General features: G+C 45.6%; 1 protein-coding gene across 3 annotated transcripts in view; it reads left to right on the forward strand.

Annotated features, from left to right (window-relative positions):
- LOC139227683 (long-chain fatty acid transport protein 2-like) overlaps nt 1-18,045 on the forward strand; it is a 63,149-nt gene that overhangs the window by 16,063 nt on the left and 29,041 nt on the right. For 2 of the 3 annotated variants that reach the window (XM_070858625.1, XM_070858626.1), the window contains exons 2-3: nt 3,850-4,059; nt 4,875-5,033. In XM_070858625.1, the coding sequence (XP_070714726.1) occupies nt 3,850-4,059; nt 4,875-5,033 (369 nt within the window). The remainder of the gene's footprint in view (nt 1-3,849; nt 4,060-4,874; nt 5,034-18,045) is intronic. The other variant, XM_070858627.1, reaches the window with a different exon arrangement.

Here is an 18,045-nt window from a genome sequence, read left to right on the forward strand (position 1 = left end):
TCAATAAAGCTTTTTTTGTTGGCCAGCTTTATTTTTTTTAATCCATAAGTCACTATCAGGTTCTCTTTTTTTACATATTGATTTACTTCCTCTGTTAATTTTACATGGGCTTGAAGAATCGAAACCCAGGTCTTTTCTATAACTTTCCTTTTTTTTTCTTTACCTCTTCTACCTGGATCTCTGTTTATAAGACACTCCTCTAGACATGTTGTTCTCTCTAAATTAAATGAACCATCGGGTGGAAATGGCTGTTTTCACCCTTGGTCCACTCTGCCCATTTTCTTTTCTGGTCAGTTGAAGACGGACCACAATTCTGGAGCATAAAATAGGCTGGTGTGCCCTTTTGTGGTGTTTTAACTTGCTCCGGCACCCATTCTGGATGATTAAGATTTTCCACAGTTTCTGATCTCACAATCCTTTCGGCCAACGAGTTCTCTACGCCCACTTCTCCTGGCCGTTACATGGCTTGAAAAAGCTCTTAATTCAGGCTCAGTCTGGGTGTGTGAGAGATGTTGGCACGAACCAACTGTAGTTGATCAATCAGTTACTGTTTCTTTTCTTAATCAATCCTTGTTTTTCCAAATCACAATTTTCCCTCGTGACTCTTCCCGTTTCTCTAATTGCAATGTCGCTCAAAGGTATTGAACACAACAGTATATCAAGGACAACTAGGACAAACAACATTCACGCGAGTATACAAATCATAACCTTAAACTCTATCTAAACAAATAATCAATTCTCAGTCTGCGTTGTACGCCACTACAGACCGAGTCCTTAACTTATCCTAATAAGACTTATAAAACTTATGGTCCCATTACCTTAATTCTTATCACATAAGAACCTTCGATCGATTAGCGCTTTTTTTTCCTTATCTTATCACATAAGAACCATTTCCCCTAATCTTATCACATAAGAACCTTCGATCGACTAGCGCTCTTTTTACCTATTCCTACTGAAACCTTCCCCAGGCTGTTTCAAGATATTTCCAGAACCAGATCTCTTCTGCCTGCGAGCTGAGAAAGAAATGATCACAAAAAATAACTTTAGCTTTTAAATGTCGAGTCTTGTAGATTGCAGTACTTCCCCTGTGGACAACAGATTACAAATGCGATTCAACAGTGAAGAAACCTCTTGTGAGCAAAAGGCTCACCTTGTTTTGGCCACCGAAGCCTTTCATTGGAGAGGCACTATGCCTGTATCCGTTTTACTAAAGGGCAGAGAGTATGCATCTCGGTGGAACCTTCAAGAAGTAACTGTCGAAATCTCGACCTCCGATAAACGACTCCGACACCTTCAGCTCCGACAGAAGTTTCTTTAATTTACTTGCTAGCAAGGGAAAGGTCACACTCAGTCAATGGCTAAGTGAACACCTTCGCAATGGTACAATTTCACGAGATATTTATACAGTAAAACACAAGTTATGGCCTCTCCCTGTGTATTGGCTCTGTCTCGCAGTCAGTGAATACAGATAAAGGGTTAATTACTACATCCTTGTCCTGACATGGTTTCCAGATATTTCCTTTTGTCAGGGTTATTAGTTGGCTAGCCGGCCATTACTCGATGAGAGTGTGGTAATGAGCTATTACCTGCCTTGCATTGTGTCAGGATTGTCCAGTTTCCTGGTCAGTTATCTTTTTGCATCAAATGGATGAGGTCTGTACAAGAGATAATGGCTGGTGGTTTGAGTACTTCGAAAAGGGTGGGGTGGAGTGGAACTGGTGTCGTATAGACAATAGGAGAGCACCATGGGGGGGCGGGGGGGTGGGTACTTGTCTCAGCAGGACTTGCCTCCTAGCTGCCTGGTGGCTATCAGCCATTTCAAGCCAGGTTTAGCTGTTTATGCAAACCGACTGCTTGTTGCAGAAATTCCTGGAAGGACCAGGACTCCATTTTGTTTTATATTAAAAAGGGCACAAAACTACAGTGTGGTACAGCTTAGATAAAAATACATTTCCACAAGACCTGCAATAAAAGACTAAGGTCACACTTTACTTTGAGTTCACAGTGTTCAGTCTGATTCTTTCTCCATACACAACAGGACCCAAAACAGATCCTTGGGGAATACCACTGCAAATCACCTCCCTGTCTGAGAACCCTCCATTCACCCACCACAAACCCCTGCTTCCTGTCTGAGTCAGTTCTGTATCCATACTGCCATTTTACCCTTAATTCCATGGGCTTTTCATGAAAGTGGAGGGAGTAATAATCCTGTACATTAAGTACATATATTTATTTTCTTATATTTTGTGTAAATAGTTGTGTTATAGGAGTTATCTCTTTTAAAACACAGCTTTGTAAAAGCAATGAAAGTGCACAGGCGTAAACAGCAAATGTGAAGTCTGTTTCTCTCACGTTGCTGGCACCAGTGTCAAGGATATCAATCCTCCATTCCCGGAGACTCCTGGACAATCCGTGGGGTGGGGTGTGGGTGGGGGGAGTCCAGCAATGGTCTCCAACCAATTGATTCGCAAAATGACCAGATAAATCCCTCATGGGTAGGCTACAGACTTGGGGAAGGTGCAGTGAACGGTGATGGAGGAAATTGTAAAAAAACTTACTAGAATAGAAATATTATCACAAGAACTTACATATATACTCTGTCCCATCCCTTCATCATTGTAAATATCTCTATCAAATCACCTTGCAACCTTAGACCAATTTTTCAAGTCTTTCTTCATATTTGTATTTACTTATACCAGGCAGCAATGTAGTGAATCTGTGTTATACCCTCTCTATTGCCTCAGTGTCCTTCCTATAGTGCGTAGCCCAAAACTCCCCTTCCCTACTGTGCAGGATTACTATTCCTGTTGTTTGCATGCCGGATGAGTATTATCTTAGTTGCTTAATCGTGCACAAGATTATTACCCTTGTATCACCTCTTTCCTCCCCTGAGTATTTATCACTCTCTAAATTGCTCCAGCATTATCGCCCTCCTTTTCCCTTTCAGAGATTATTACCCTCGGCCGTTATTAATCAGCTCCTTGCTGGTACGTTGTTTGACTCAGCGACTGCTGTATTTAGTATATGAATAATGTCTCCAGTATTGCTGTTCCTGGTGAGTCGGAGGCTGTGCTGTTGGATTGCGGAGAGGAACGGGCAACAAGATGAGCATTGGAAGGAGTTTGGAGTGATGTGGGCAGGTAGTGTGACTGGCTACCAATCAGGGAAGTGTGAGGGACTTTTTTTTGCAAGAGCAGATTTAAAGTGATGCACATTTGAAAAGACTTTTAATATAATAAATAATATCTATAGTATTATAAAAAGGTGCATCGCATGCACTTCCTGTGAGAATCACACTTCCTGTGTCATACTGTGGCTCAGTGGGCAGCACACTCGCCTCTGAATCAGAAGGTTGTGGGTTCAGTGTCTCATTCCAGGGACTTGAGCACAAAATCTAAGCTGACACTCCCAGTGCAGCGCTGAGGGAGCGCTACATGCTGGAGGTGCCGTCTTTTGGATGAGACATTAAACCGAAGCCCTGTTTGCTCTCTCAGGTGGGCATAAGAGATCCCATGACACTATTTTGAAGAAGAGCGGGGAGGTTATCCCTGGTGTCCTGGCCAATATTTAACCCTCAATCAACATAAACAAAAAAAAACAGTTTATCTGTTCATTATCACATTGCTGTTTGTGGGAGCTTGCTGTGCACAAATTGGCTGCTGTGTTTCCCACATTATAAAAAAGTACTTCATTGGCTGTAAAGTACTTTGAGACGTCCGGTTGTCGTGAAAGCCGCTATATAAGTGCACGTTTTTTTTAACTTGGGATAGACTAACTATATATGAGTTAAACTATTCTAAGCAAATCTCTTGATTTAAATCGCCTGGTTTATTATTGTCTGTTTCACAGACTTGAGGAGTTCAGTGGAGGAGGTGTTGCCCGCTCTAAGAGAGGAGAATATCACAGTTTTCATTCTGGATGACAAGTGCACCACAGAAGGCATTGAAAGCCTGAACGATACAATCCAAGCTGCGTCTGACCAGCCATTGCCTCTATCCCTAAGGTCACATGTTACCTTCAGCACCCCTTTTGTCTATATCTACACCTCGGGAACAACAGGTATAGTGCGACACCTGGCAGCTCTGCTTTCTGTGTCCTGTACACCATTTATTCTTCCTCTCCAATTGATGTTATTTTTCAGTAGGTTGTTTCATGTCATTGTAACTTAGGCCAGTTTGCTACATCACTGAAACCTAGGTTTCCAAAAATATTATTTGAAGATGTTTTAATTGGGGCAATAAATTGATACTGTAACTAGGGTGTTACAGAGGAGATACAGTGAGACCAGCTCTCTCTTACACCGGGGTGTTACAGAGGAAATACAGTGAGACCAGCTCTCTCTCACACTGGGGCGTTACAGAGGAGATACAGTGAGACCAGCTCTCTCTCACACTGGGGTGTTACAGAGGAGATACAGTGAGACCAGCTCTCTCTCACACTGGGGTGTTACAGAGGAGATACAGTGAGACCAGCTCTCTCTCACACTGGGGTGTTACAGAGGAGATACAGTGAGACCAGCTCTCTGTCACACTGAGGTGTTACAGAGGAGATACAGTGAGACCAGCTCTCTCTCACACTGGGGTGTTACAGAGGAGATACATTGAGACCAGCTCTCTCTCACACTGGGGTGTTACAGAGGAGATACAGTGAGACCAGCTCTCTCTCACATGGGGATGCTGTGATGCACAATGAGGTTAAATGGGTAAAACTTTTTTTTAGAATCTATATTATATTGTTAAGGAGCCATTAGCATTGCTTTACATCCCACTTGTTTCTACAGGGGAGGTTTATTCACTGAATCACAGGATTTAAATGTGAGGCCCGACAGGTTTTGTGTTGGTGTTTACCTAATTTCTGTTTCTTTTGTTTTAAAGGTTTGCCGAAAGCTGCAATCATCACTCATTCGCGAGGACATCGTATTGCCTTTTTCATTGCCGCATGTGGCCTCTCCAGCAGTGACATTATATACATCACTCTGCCACTTTACCACAGTGCTGGCTCCTTGATTGGAATCTGTGGCTGCATTGCTCTAGGTACGACACTGGATCTAAACCTACTCTTAACTGCTTTAATCCTGTTCCTTCTCCCCAGTGTGATCTGAGCTACCATTCTATCCTTGCTTCTTCCCCTGCCGCCCCCGCCCCATCCCCCTGCAGATGGTGGAAGAGGGAGGGTCTGAATCTACCTGCAAAGAAAAAGATGGAGAAAGAAAAATGAATCTATAAAAATAACCCTTTGGTCTAGAGTAAAGCATGTGAAACAGCCCTGTTAATAATAAACCCAGATGTCAGGGAGCGAAGGTCTTTTGGTTTTCCCTCGGGATATTGTTTGCTATTTGATAAAAAGTGAGAAGCTACCAGCCCATGGGTCATTTAGAATGAAGGAAAAACGATCCCCCTTTGTGTAAAGTTCCGGCTTCCCAGAATCTTATCAGCTGTTTGAGAAACTGTCAGAGATTGTTGAGCATAAGGAGAGAGATGGAGAATGAATGTCTTGTGTCGTGTACCCGAGGGAGACACTGTGCAGGAAAAGTGAGATGCCCAAGGGAGGACCCAGAGAATTCTCTCGTCTACAGCGTGACAGACAGCTCAAAAATAAACAAAAACAACACCTTCTATTTATATAGCGCCTTTAACGTAGTGAAACGTCCTAAGGCGCTTCACAGGAGTATTATGAGACAAAAAGTTTGACACTGAGCCGCAAACTAGAAATTGGCACAAGTGACCAAAAGCTTGGTCAAAGAGGTAGGTTTTAAGGAGCATCTTGAAAGACAGGTGGAACAATTTAGGCAGGCAGTTCCAGAGCTTGGGGCTTGGCAACAGAAGGCAGGGCCACCAATGGTTGAGCAATTATAATCAGGGATGCTCAAGAGGGCAGAATTAGAGGAGCACAGACATCTCTGGGTGGGGGGAGAGGCTAGAACATAAGAAATAGGAGCAGGAGTCGGCCACCTGGCCCCTCGAGCCAGCTCCGCCATTTAATAGGATCATGGTTGGTCTGGTCATAGACTCAGCTCCACTTCCCTGCCCGCTCCCCATTACCCTTTATTCCCTTGTTGCTCAAAAATCTGTCGATCTCTGCCTTAACTATATTCAATGACCCAGCCTCCACAGCTCTCTGGGGCAGAGAATTCCACAGATTTACAACCCTCAGAGAGAAGAAATTCCTCCTCATCTCAGTTTTAAATGGGCGGCCCCTTATTTCGAGACTATGCCCCCTAGTTTTTAGTTTCCCCTATGAGTGGAAATATCCTCTCTGCATCCACCTTGTCGAGCCCCCTCATTATCTTACATGTTTTGATAAGATCACCTCTCATTCTTCTGAACTCCAATGAGTATAGGCCCATCCTACTCAACCTATCTTCATAAGTCAACCCCTTCATCTCAGGAATCAACCGCGTGAACCTTCTCTGAATAGCCTCCAATGCAAGTATATTCTTCCTTAAATACTGAGACCAAAACTGTACGCAGTTCTCTAGGTGTGGCCTCACCAATATCCTGTACAGTTGTAGCAGGACTTCTCTGCTTTTATACTCCATCCCCCTTGCAATAAAGGCCAATTTTCATTTGCCTTCCTGATTACTTGCTGTACCTGCATACTAACTTTTTGTATTTCATGTACTAGGATCCCCAGGTCTCTCTATACTGCAGCACTTTGCAATTTTTCTCCATTTAAATTATAATTTGCTTTTCTATTTTTTCTGCCAAAATGAATAACCTCACATTTTCCCACATTACACGCCATCTGCCAAATTTTTGCCCACTCACTTAGCCTGTCTATATCCCTTTGCAGATTTCTTGTGTCCTCCTCACAATTTGCTTTCCCACCCATCTTTGCATCATTACACTTGGTCCCTTCATCCAAGTCATTAATATAGATTGGAAATAGTTGAGGACCCAGCACCGATCCCTGCGGCACCCCACTAGTTACTGTTTGCCAACTGGAAAATGACCCATTTATCCCGCGTCTCTGTTTTCTGTTAGTTAGCCAATCCTCTATCCATGCTAATATATCACCCCCAACCCCGTGAACTTTTATCTTGTGCAGTAACCTTTTATGTGGCACCTTGTCGAATGCCTTCAGGAAATCCAAATACACCACATCCACTGGTTCCCCCTTATCCACCCTGCTCGTTCCATCCTCAAAGAACTCCAGCAAATTTGTCAAAGATGATTTCCCTTTCATAAAACCATGCTGACTCTGCTTGATTGAAGAATGCTTTTCCAAATGTCCTGCTACTGCTTCCTTAATAATGGACTCCAGCATTTTCCCAACGACAGATGTTAGGCTAACTGGCCTATAGTTTCCTGCTTTCTGTCTGCCTCCTTTTTTAAATAGGGGCGTTACATTTGCAGTTTTCCAATCTGCTGGGACCGTCCCAGAATCCAGGGAATTTTGGTGGATTACAACCAATACATCCACCATCTCTGCACCCACTTCTTTTCAGACCCTAGGATGTAAGTCATCAGGTCCTGGGGACTTGTCTGCCTTTAGTCCCATTATTTTATTGAGTATAACTTCTTTAGTGATTGTATTAATTTTCTCCCTCCCCGTAGCCCCTTGACTATCCGCTATTGGGATGTTTTTAGTGTCTTCTACCGTTAAGACCAATACAAAATATTTGTTCAAAGTCTCTGCCATTTCCCTATTCCCCATTATTAAGTCCCCAGTCTCATCCTCTAATGGGCTGATGGAGATGGAGGGATTTGAAAATAAGGATAAGAATTTTGAAATCCAGGTGTTGCTTAGCCGGAAGCCAATGTAGGTCAGCGAGCACTGGGGTGATGGGTGAGCGGGACTTGGTGTGAGTTAGGACACGGGCAGCCAAGTTTTCGATCAGCTCTAGTTTACATAGGGTAGAATGTGGGAGGCCAGCCAGGAGTGCATTGGAATAGTCAACTCTAGAAGTAACAAAGGCAAGGATGAGGGCTTCAGCAGCGGATTAGCTGAGGCAGGGGCGGAGATGGGGGATGTTACGGAGGTGGAAATAGGCAATCTTAGTTATGCTGCAGATATGTGGTCGAAAGCACATTTCAGGGTCAAATATGACACCAAGGTTGCGAACAGTCTGGTTCAGCCTCGGTCAGAAGTTGGTGAAAGGGATGGAGTCAGTGGATAGGGAACGGAGTTTGTGGTGGGGACCGAAAACAATGGCTTCGGTTTTCCCAATATTCAATTGGAGAAAATTTCTGTTCATCCAGAACTGGATGTCAGATGATCAGTCTGACAATTTAGAGATGGTGGAGGGGTCGAGAGAAGTGGTGGTGAGGTAGATCTGGGTGTCATCAGCGTACATGTGGAAACTGACGCTGTGTTTTCGGATGATGTTGTCAAGGGGAAAACATGTAGATGAGAAATAGGAGGGGGCCAAGGATAGATCCTTGGGGGACACCAGAGGTAACGATGCGGGGGTGGGAAGAGAAGCCATTGCAGGTGATTCCCTGGCTACGATTAGATGGATAAGAATGGAACCAGACGAGTGCAGTCCCACCCAGCTGGACGATGGTGGAGAGGTGTTGGAGGAGGATGATGGAGTGGTCAACCATGTCAAAGGCTGCAGACAGGTCGAGGAGGACGAGGAGGGATAGTTTACCTTTGTCACAGTCAACAAAGGATGTCATCTGTGAATTTGATGAGAGCCGTTTCGGTACTGTGGCGGGCATAGGAACCGGATTTTAGGGATTCAAACATGTTGCTGGAAAGATGGGCATGGATTTGGGAGGTGACAACATGTTCAAGGACTTTGGAGAGGAAAGGGAGAGGGGACGGTAATTTGCAAGCACAGAGGGGTTGAGGGTTGTTTTTTTGAGGAGAGGGGTGATAATGGCAAATTTGTGGGAGAGGGGGACAGTATCTGAGGAGAGAGAACCGTTAACAATGTCAGTTAACATGGGATTCAGAAAAGGAAGTTGTGTGGTCAGCAGTTTGTGGGAACATGGTCAAGGCAGCAGGAAGTGGGTCTCATGGACAGGATGAGCTCGGAGAGATCATGAGGGGAGATAGGAGGGAAATTGGAGAAAGATAAGAGGTCAGAGCTAGGGCAGGGGGATCATAATAACATAAGAAATAGAAGCAGGAGTAGGCCATACGGCCCCTCGAGCCTGCTCCACCATTTAATAAGATCATGGCTGATTTGATCTTGGCCTCAACTCCACTTCCCTGCCTGTTCCACATAACCCTTGACTCCCCGATAGTTCAAGAATCTGTCTATCGCAGCCTTGAATATATTCAATGACCCAGCCTCCACAGCTCTCAGGGGTAGAGGATTCCACAGATTCACGACCCTCTGAGAGAAGAAATTCCTCCTCATCTCCGTCTTAAATGGGCGACCCCTTATTCTGAAACTATGCCTCCTAGTTCTAGATTCCCCACGAGGGGAAACATCCTCTCTGCATCTACAAAAGCAAAATACTGCAGATGCTGGAATCTGAAATAAAAACAGAGAATGCTGGAAATCTCAGCGGGTCAGGCAGCATCTGTAGAAATAGTTGAGGCCCCAGCACTGATCCCTGTGGCACCCCACTAGTTACAGTTTTCCAACCGTAAAATTACCCATTTGTCCCGACTCTCTGTCTTCTGTTAGTTAGCCAATCCTCTATCCATGCTAATATATTACCCCCAACACAATAAGCTCTTATCTTGTGCAGTAACCTTTCGTGTGGCACCTTATCGAATGCCTTTTGGATCCTTAGAGGAAGATTGGCCCGGTGGGCTAGGGGAAGGAAGGGAAGAGGCAGAGGCAGCTGAACAGATGGTCTCAATCTTGGAGACAAAGAAGTCCAAGAGTTTCTCACACTTACTGTCCGTGAGAGTGGAGACTAGGGCGAGGGATTTAAGAAGACGGTTAGCAGTGGAGAACAGAAGCCGGTATTTAACTTTACATTTCAGAATGATTCTGGAATAGTGAGCAATTTTGGCAGACGAGAGCAGGACCCGATAATACTGTATGTGGTCCTGCCAGATCTGGCGGTGAATGGCCAAACCAATTGTCCGCCATATCCATTCAGATCTGCGTTCTTTGGACTTAAGGAGATGAAGAGCAGGGCTGTACCAGCGGGAATGGCTAGGGTGAAGGAGAGTAATTGTTTTAATAGGGACTAGGGCTTCAAAGGTGGTGGTGAGGGTGTGATTGAGCAGATCGGTAGCTGCAGAAATGTCCTGGTGAATGGAGGGCAGAAAGCTGGACAGTTGGGAGTTCATAGTGCAACGTGAGAAAGAGGGGAGCGAGTTTTTTCCAGGGGCGGTCATCGAAGGAGGAAGGGTTGGTGGGGGTGGGGGATGTGGGTGGAGAGCGATTCGAGGAAGTGGTCAGAGATGGCCTTATCTGCAATTGACACGATGGGAGTGGCGATGCCACGAGAGATGGCAAGGTCGAGGAGGCATCCGTGAATATGGGTTGGGGAGTTTACATGGAGGGAGAGATTAAGGGAGGATAGGAGGGCAGTGAACTCAGAGGAGAGAGAGCACGATGAATTGAGATGGGGGTTGAAATCACCGAGGATGAGAAGTTCGGTGCAGAGGCTGAACGAGGCAAGTAGTAAGGATAAATGGGGAATAACATTTTTATGGTACTTGGGTGAGCACTAGAGAATGAAAATTTTAAATAAGAGGTGAGAGGGTGGAATTTGGTGAGATTCTCAAAGGAGGAGAAAGTGCCGGAGGAGTAGGGTGACAGACCAAGCAGTGATTTGGTGATGAGAGCCACACTGCCACCACGGTGGTCTGGGCGGGGCAAGTGGTGGAAGGTATAGCCGGGCGGGGAGGCTTCATTCAAGGGTAAGGTGTCATTGCCCCTCAACCAAGTCTCCGTCAGGGCCATGATGTTGATGCAATCATCCACAATAAACTCATGGATGGCAAGGGCCTTGTTCGCAAGTGAACGGACATTCTGGAGGGAGACGCGGAGGGGGTCAGTGATGGCTGATCCACTGCCGGCGTCCACAGGGTCAGCGCGGTGGGGTGGGGAGGGGGCTTAGATTGCCAAGATTAACCCCCAGTGTGCGCACTGGTTGGGAAGTTCAGGGAGAGAGTTGGGGTTGCTACTCGTAAGGAGGCAGCAACAAGTGCCTTGAGGGGCCCTCCGTAGGATGCCAAGAGAGGCACAGAGGGAAGCTGTAGGCTTATCTAGAGGGGGTCAAGCCTGGGCTGGCGACTGAAGAGTAGGAAGGTCGAAGAATAATGAAGGATTCGCGCAGGGATTTGGGAGGGCAGAGTATCCGAGAGAGGAGAGATGAAAGGGAGCATGACGACAGGAGGGAGCAGTCAGGGAGGGATAGAGAGAAAAGGAAAGACGGAGGGGAAAAGTGGAAAAGTACTGAATGGCTCGAGTCTGGAGCGTGTGCACGTGAATGGACATGGGAATAGCTCAGGTTACGTAGGCCTATTTAAATGTAGTAGTTAATGGGATACAATAGTAGGGAGACCAGGGTCAAAGTCAGAGGGCCTATCGAAAGACAAAGCCAACATGAGCAGGATGGGCCAGCATGGAGCATCGACGAACCACTGCCCAAAGCAGGTCAGTGAAGTCCAGAAGCTATTTGAAGTGTAGAGAGTTCGAGGTTGTGCTGTAGGCAGGAGAGTTGGTAGCGGCGCAGAAAGATGATGGCCAAGTTGACGCAAGTTTGTAGGTCGCCGTAGATCAAAGCAGCGGAGAAAAAGTAAAACCACAGCCAGCGACCAGCACAGATGAAAACTGATTGGCAGCTGCTAGCGAAAAGCAGCAGAGCTGAAAACCAGCACAGACACAAACACAGTTAACAGGAAAAATAAACGTTTTCAGCAGAAATGGAGAAACAGCAGATTGCTTTACAGTATAATCCAGTGTAGTCCCGTGCAGATACGTAGTGGTGTAATCCAATGTAGTTCAAAGCAAAAACGTAGTCTAGCAATGTCCACCGAAGTCCAGGAGATCGGAAACTAATTTGACAAAAGAATTCCGAGCAAAGACTTGAAGTGACTGAAGTGGAGCAAAGCCACGGCCAATGAGTCAAACAATGTCGTCCGTAGAGCAACCAAGTCCTGTTCGATGTCAAATTGTTGTCTTCTAACACTCCTGTGAAGTGCCTTGGGACATCTTACTATGTTAATACAAGGAGTTGTTGTTGAAAGAAATCAAGTTTCTTCAGAACTCCAGAGCTCAGTGGGAACAAAGAACAAAGACATGCCGGGCGACGGGCCAAGGGTGTAGCCTTAAACTTGCAGGTTGAAATTGTAGTTTGGGCTGAAATGCCTTCACTAATGTTCCCCCTAAAGAGGGAGAACAAGGAGAATTTGAAGATATTTCCCTGTCTGCATGTTGGGATCCCTGTGAAATGGTCCTCAAATGGCCTGGGTATTTTCCACTCCTCATTTCCTGCTCTAATTTCAGTAGCAGATTGGTGGATGCTGGCGAAATGGTGTAAAAGGTTTCAAAGATTCACAAACAGTTTGCCTGGCATTTCTCCCAGTGTCTCATGCTGCTGGAGTGAAGGAGAGGGTAGAATTCCCACAGCAATGTACTTTTCTGTTCCATCCACTGATGCAGAGTACAAACACTTTGTTTTACAGTAACTTCTTGATGGATCTCAGCTCCTCTTTAATACTTGGCACTGACCTTCCATTGCACACGTTATTTTAAAATCCTCTTCCCAATAATGAAGGAATAATTATTTTAACGAATGAGCTAATCTCCTGTGGCTCTGCAAGTGTGGAGTTGAGACCAAAGTGCCGAAACCGAGCGGGTGGGCAGTTAAAACCGGCTAGGTGACTTACTCACTGATGTCGTGCTGGATCCGACGACAGTTTTCGCCTGCTCCTCCCTGGGACCTGCCTTCTTGATAGCGAGCCTTCCCTTGGTGTCGGCTGGAGTCCTGCTGTCACCTGACCCCCCGCTTCCTCCCCCGGTACAGCTGCCATTTCCCGGCCATGCCAGGCGGGAAGCTGATTAGGTGGCATGGAGACAAGGCCGGGGATTTACAAACCTTCTGGTTGGTAGAGGGTGGCGGTTTAGTGCTTGCCTTGCACCCTGTCTGCTTGAATCCGCTCCTAGTTAAAATCTGGGCTCCTGTGTCGTGTTTGGGTGAAGCAAGGAAGGGCAGGGGATAACATGGACCAGAACACACAGACATACTTCAGTCCTCATTTTAAAGTCAGACATTCTGTCATTATCTTTATATTTCATTATAAATTCCTATCACCACATGGCGGTGCTGCAGCGCCTCCACTGGGGAGAGGGGGCAATTACAGCGTGACAGGTTTACATAAACACTTTCCATTGTAAATGTGGACAGAGGAATGTGTAATGGATAAAGACAAAATGCATCGACATTTTATTTTTTATTATATCATAGAATAGTGATGTTCCTCCCCATTGCTCATGAATCTTCAGTCATTTGTTCTAAGGAACTGACCCCTCCTAAATAGGGTCTCTCTCTCACTGCACCATCAGAACAGAATTCCCCCTTCTCCCATCGTCCAAAAATGTTTGGCTGTATTCATTGCTCATAATCAATTTCTAGAGAGTCCTGTAACTTCGATTTTAAAAAGAGCAGCTTTCCTTCCTCTCTCTTCAGTCAACAGAAACTTCCATTTATACAGCACCTTTACCACAAGCAGCACCTGCTCGGTTTTGGCACTTTAGTCTCAATTCCACATTTGCAGAGCCACAGGAGATTAGCTCATTTGTTAAAATAATTATTCCTTCATTATTGGGAAGAGGATTTTAAAATAAAGTGTGCAAGGGTAGGTCAGTGCGAAGTATTAAAGAGGGAGCAGCTTGCGGCAGCCCGGCCCGGAAATCGGCGTGGTCCCGGCCTGCAAGACCATCAGCAGGCTGGGGCCATTAGAGGGAGCAGCGGTGCTGCTGCAGGAGGGCGACGCTGATTGCAGTGCGGGCAGGTACAGCAGGAGCAGCGAGAGATCGTAGTGGGATGTGATCGGAGCCAGGAGAAGCGTGAATTCAGGGCCCAGAGGAGACATGGGCCCAGGGGCAGCACGGCCCAGCCCACACTGCGATATGTGTGCGCACTAGGTCCGTGCAGCAGAGCTGGTCTCCAGTCGTCCTGGTGAATCCTTGCCAGACCTAGCTCTGTCAAGCCCGTGTGATGGCTGGTGTGCAACGGCCACCACATGTTAAAAAAATCCACGCACAGGCATCTTCCACCCTTCAACATGTAGTTCAGGACCTGGAATATTAGGTCCTTCATTGAAACACCTGTGAACTCATCCCTTTTCGGCGTGGAAGCAAGTCATCCTCATTTCGAGGGACTGCCTATGATGACCACAATAGGTTCCGAAAGTGCTTTGCACAGTAAACACAGTGTATGTGGGTTTCTCAGTCTTCCTCTTCTCCAGACAGGATACCTTAACACTTCATGTTTTACTGAGATCATAATATATGATGGGCCATCCCCATAGCCATTAGTGCTTCACTGTTCTGTTTCTTGCAATGACCATAAAGACTTTTCCTCTCTCAGCTCATCATCCTGCGACGTGCCAAATTCCCGTTGACCGCAGCTCCAGCTCTAACATCCAGCGGGACACTCGTGTTCGATGGGTGTGGGTGGCCCCTCCTCCCCCTTATCATATGGGTTTTGGGAGCCCATAAAACCCACCCGATGTACAGGACTCACACATCTATCGGCTGGGAGAAAGATGTTTACGGCCCATGGAAGGAGCGTTCACGTCACAGCCTGTCAGATGGTTAATCAGCCCACAAATCCACCACTACTTCACAAGGGAAGGGTGTGATGATATAATTGGCATCACGGAGACATGGCTCCAGGGTGACCAAGGCTGGGAATTCAAAATCCAGGGGTATTCAACATTCAGGAAGGATAGACAGAAAGGAAAAGGAAGTGGGGTAGCGTTGCTGTTTAAAGAGGAAATTAACGCAATAGTAAGGAAGGACATTAGCTTGGATGATGTGGAATCTGTATGGGTGGAGATGCGGAATACCAAAGGGCAGAAAACGCTAGTGGGAGTTGTGTACAAACTACCAAACAGTAGTAGTGAGGTTGGGGACAGCATCAAACAAGAAATTAGGGATGCGTGCAATAAAGGTACAGCAGTTATCATGGGCGACTTTAATCTACATATAGATTGGGCTAACCAAACTGGTAGCAATACGATGGAGGAGGATTTCCTGGAGTGTATTAGGGATGGTTTTCTGGACCAATATGTCGAGGAACCAACTAGAGGGCTGGCCATCCTAGACTGGGTGATGTGTAATGAGAAGGGACTAATTAGCAATCTTGTGCGAGGCCCCTTGGGGAAGAGTGACCATAATATGGTAGAATTCTTTATTAAGATGGAGAGTGACACAGTTAATTCAGAGACTAGGGTCCTGAACTTAAGGAAAGGTAACTTCGATGGTATGAGACGTGAATTGGCTAGAATAGACTGGCAAATGATACTTAGAGGGCTGACGGTGGATAGGTAATGGCAAACATTTAAAGATCACATGGATGAACTTCAACAATTGTACATCCCTGTCTGGAGTAAAAATAAAACGGGGAAGGTAGCTCAACTGTGGCTAACAAGGGAAATTAAGGATAGTGTTAAATCCAAGGAAGGAGCATATAAATTGGCCAGAAAAAGCAGCAAACCTGAGGACTGGGAGAATGTTATAATTCAGCAGAGGAGGACAAAGGGTTTAATTTGGAGAGGGAAAATAGAGTATGAGAGGAAGCTTGCTGGGAGCATAAAAACTGACTGCAAAAGCTTCTATAGATATGTGAAGAGAAAAAGATTAGTGAAAACAAACGTAGGTCACTTGCAGTCAGAATCAGGTGAATTTATAATGGGGAACAAAGAAATGGCGGACCAGTTAAACAAATACTTTGGTTCTGTTTTCACGAAGGAAGACACAAATAACCTTCTGGAAATAATGGGGACCGAGGGACTAGTGAGAAGGAAGAACTGAAGGATATCCTTATAAAGCGGGAAATTCTGTTAGGGAAATTGATGGGATTGAAGGCCGATAAATCCCCAGGGCCTGATAGTCTGCATCCCAGAGTACGTAAGGAAGTTGCCCTAGAAATAGTGGATGCATTGGTGATCACTTTCCAACAGTCTATCGACTCTGGATCAGTTCCTATGGACTGGAGGGTAGCTAATGTAACACCATTTTTTTAAAAAGGAGGGAGAGAGAAAATGGGTAATTATAGACCGGTTAGCCTGACATCAGTAGTGGGGAAAATGTTGGAATCAATTATTAAAGTTGAAATAGTAGCGCATTTGGAAAGCAGTGACATGATCGGTCCAAGTCAACATAGATTTATGAAAGGGTTATGCTTGACAAATCTTCTGGAATTTTTTGAGGATGTAACTAGTACAGTGGATGTGGTGTATTTGGACTTTCAAAAGGCTTTTGACAAGGTCCCACACAAGAGATTGGTGTGCAAAATTAAAGCACTTGATATTGGGGGTAATGTACTGACATAGATAGAGAACTGGCTGACAGACAGGAAGCAGAGTCGGGATAAACGGGTCCTTTTCAGAATGGGAGGCAGTGATTAGTGGGGTGCCGCAGGGTTCAGTGCTGGGACCCCAGCTATTTACAGTAGCTGTGAGGGGGACGCTGAGAGGTTGCAGGGTGACTTGGACAGGTTAGATGAGGGGGCAAATGCATGGAAGATGCAGTATAATGTGGATAAATGTGAGGTTATCCACTTTGGGGGCAAAAACACGAAGGCAGAATATTATCTGAATGACGGCAGAATAGGAAAAGGGGAGGTGCAATGAGACCTGCGTGTTATGGTATGTTAGCGTTAGTGTTTTCTTAGAAGAATCACTCAACACTCAGAGTCGGTTCCAATGCTGATGCAGCTTTTATAACGCTCAGCGGGGAGGAAAAACTCAGGACCGTATCCAGGTTTCTCTCCACAGAACAAAGAGTTACATGTACCTTTATATGTTTCACAACAGTTACAAAACAGTTTACTACAGTTACACAGCCCATCACGGCTGGACACAAGCCAATCACAACGATTATAGATTACATATAGGTTCTTTTAACCCAATAGAATTCTCCTAGTATCCAGGGAACCATATGTTCGGTTATTGTCAGCTTGGGCTGATCGATGGCTTTATAGGTTCTCTCCCTAGTTCTTTCATCTGGGAGAAATAATTGGTATATAGCCTTGTTTACAGCAAATGGTTTCCCTCTTATCTTTCTTCCTGGGGAATTAATTGGTTTATGGCCTTGTTCACAGGAGATGGTTTCCTTCTTATCTCTGTCTTCTCAGGCATTCCTACAGTGGGCCTCACAGGGTTATTGCTCGGTCAGTGAACGTTCAACAGTTCACAGCTTGACTACCTGATTTCCCATCATGCCTGGGCAGCCATTTTATGTGTGTGTCCATTTAAGCTTATGTGAGTTTTAAATATCCAGCAGGTGCCTAATGCCTAAGTCTATATATATATTTCTACTCTCTACAACAATTCCCCCTTTCGGTAAAGGGACTAGTCCTAGTCTCCTTTTAACCGAAATACTGCCTTTATCTGATATTTGTGCACGGCCCGGTATTCCTTGCCTCAACGTGCTGGCCAGTCACGCGGTTTCAGGAGTTCCGGTTGCTTAAATCAAATTAACAAAGGCTAGCTCCTCCCGTCCCCTTATCAAACAGGCCTGTTTAATATCCAGGGAACGGTGATTAGTCCGTTTCCGCCGTTTGTGGCACCTGCATACCTGGCAGGCCATCACGCCCCATGTTATTGCTAAGATTAATTGTATACCGACCAGTGTGTGTGAAATAATTCGGATCCATGGGTGGATGTTCACATTTATTCCCCAGTCCCAGACCTTTCTCCACCAACTCTGACTTTGTAAGTCTACCTCGGTATCTTCTTCCAGTTCTTTGATTTTAGTTTGTAGCTGGTGAAAGAGTTTTACGGATTGCCCCACTCTGAGCCTTAACTCCCGTAATACCTCGGTTAGATGTGGGATAGGGACCTGCTCTGGCTCGTCATAATCCTGCAAATGATCATGGAGCTGATCAGTTACTTCAATAACTTCGGACTTCCGGCGCCTAACCTGGGTGATATGTGCTTGCCCGATCGCGACAG

Source organism: Pristiophorus japonicus, chromosome 17, assembly GCF_044704955.1.
Source record: "Pristiophorus japonicus isolate sPriJap1 chromosome 17, sPriJap1.hap1, whole genome shotgun sequence".
Taxonomy (NCBI): Eukaryota; Metazoa; Chordata; class Chondrichthyes; family Pristiophoridae; genus Pristiophorus; species Pristiophorus japonicus.